This window comes from Austrofundulus limnaeus, unplaced genomic scaffold (genome assembly GCF_001266775.1).
Source record: "Austrofundulus limnaeus strain Quisiro unplaced genomic scaffold, Austrofundulus_limnaeus-1.0 Scaffold108, whole genome shotgun sequence".
Taxonomy (NCBI): domain Eukaryota; kingdom Metazoa; phylum Chordata; class Actinopteri; order Cyprinodontiformes; family Rivulidae; genus Austrofundulus; species Austrofundulus limnaeus.
Window position 1 is genome coordinate 496,118 of NW_013952510.1, and position 1,780 is coordinate 497,897.

The 1,780-nt window shown below is 45.2% G+C and overlaps 1 protein-coding gene across 1 annotated transcript; it reads left to right on the top strand.

The window, feature by feature from the left end:
- Nucleotides 1-793: 793 nt before the first annotated feature.
- On the top strand, nucleotides 794-1,780 carry LOC106521400 (zinc finger protein with KRAB and SCAN domains 1; the record flags this gene model as incomplete). The annotated part of the gene is given in 1 exon segment (XM_014013950.1): nucleotides 794-1,780. A coding segment is annotated over 1 exon segment (917 nt), but the record flags the coding sequence as incomplete, so codon positions are not given.

The window sequence follows — 1,780 nt, forward strand, 5'->3', positions numbered from 1 at the left end:
GAATAGGCTTTTCTGAAGCTGGTTTCATTGAAGATTCATTACTCGAAGCTTTTCAGCAGTTCTTTGGCGCCATCTGGTGGCCAAAAAGTGTAACGAGCAGTTTGAAACCACAACAGAAAATGAACCATTGCGGGGATTTGAACTTTTTTGTTGTTGTTGTTGTGGGCAAATAAAAAAGATATGGTTATTTAATGAATAAACTTGTTTAAACATGTGTCGTGCCATGATGCCACTGCAAGTGGTCTTGGCATTTATAAACATAAGAGATTTTTTTAAGTGTGTCTTAATTTACAACTCATACTGGTTTGGAATGGTGCTTCTTCTGCAAGGACCTGCCTCCAATGACTATATAATCAACCAATTATATTGAAATACTGTAACATACGCACTTGTAGTGTTTAAATTTGTATTTTTATTTTTTTACTAGCAGTAAAAGTGCTTAATATGAACTGGTAAACACAAAGCTGGCTGGCTACGTCACTCGCTGGTTGTTTTGTGCGCATTAGCCAACAAAACACACCACACACATTCTGTTGATTCACTTCCTCATAAACCTTTGGCTCAGGTGTCAAAGCAGTGGTGTAACTTCAGAGCTGTCAAAGCTTCAGACATCATTGATTACGTGGCTTTCTCCAAATGAATCAAGCTCTGACACAGCGAAACACCGCTTTATGTAAACATGCACCAGAGCTTCAGCGTCAAACGATCCATCACTAGTAATTACTTCCAGGATTAGATCAACTGCTTTGAGCGTAAGTGTAAATGTCCCTTTTTTTAATTATATATTTTGCAGCTGTTTTGCCTACAGCTGAGCCACCACCAAGAGGAGCAGATGATGCAGTGCACCAAAACCAGGATTCAAGCCTATTTCAGAGGCCTACTCCAAATGTCGCTCACACAGAGCAAAGGCTGATGATCAGCCACAAACGTATCCACGAGGTGAAGCAGGAATCCGAAGAACAAAAGCAACACAACAATGGTCAGTCAGGAATTGAGCAACACAAAACACAAGCAGAGGTGGTGACTAAAAGAAGTGAGACTGCAGAGAGTGTCCACTCARCGCTGTCTGCTGATAGGAACACAGGTGCTGGGTCATTGAACAGCGTGTGCACCTCTTACCCCAGCTCCCTGCTCGGCATCACGGTCGTCAAAAGAGAATCAGAACAAACAGAGTGCACGACGTCAGAGCAACTGCCAACACAAGAACAATATCCTGGACGTGTGGATTTAAGCTCCGGCTCTAACCTTCACATCTCTGCTGAGACACACAGACCACACGTTGTCGCAGAGTCTTACGGGCTCGTCTTCATCAACCCCGATCCGACCGCACACAGGAGCCAGGGGTGCGCGAAAACCAACAGGACCTCGTTTCAGCAAAGACGAATCACGTTGGAGCCCTCCAAGGGTGACGACACACACCTGTGTGTCATGTGCGGGAAAACCTTCAGCAGATTCAACAACCTGAGGATCCACCAGCGCTGTCACACGGGAGAGAAACCGTACGGCTGCGTGCAGTGCGGGAGGCGTTTCAGGCTGGCGGGAGATCTGAAAAAACACAAGAGGGTCCACACGGGGGAGAAACCGTACCACTGCAGCCAGTGCGGAAAGAACTTCAGTCGAGGAGAGAATCTCAAAAGGCATCAAAGAGTCCACATTGGGAAGTTGCTGCAGTTACAGGGAGCAGCTGTGGGGTTTCCTGGATCGAACTGAGTCAGCATGGTTGCCTAATCACTTAAAGATGGTTTTTAATCTCACAACAAATAAGTACAAAATAATAATC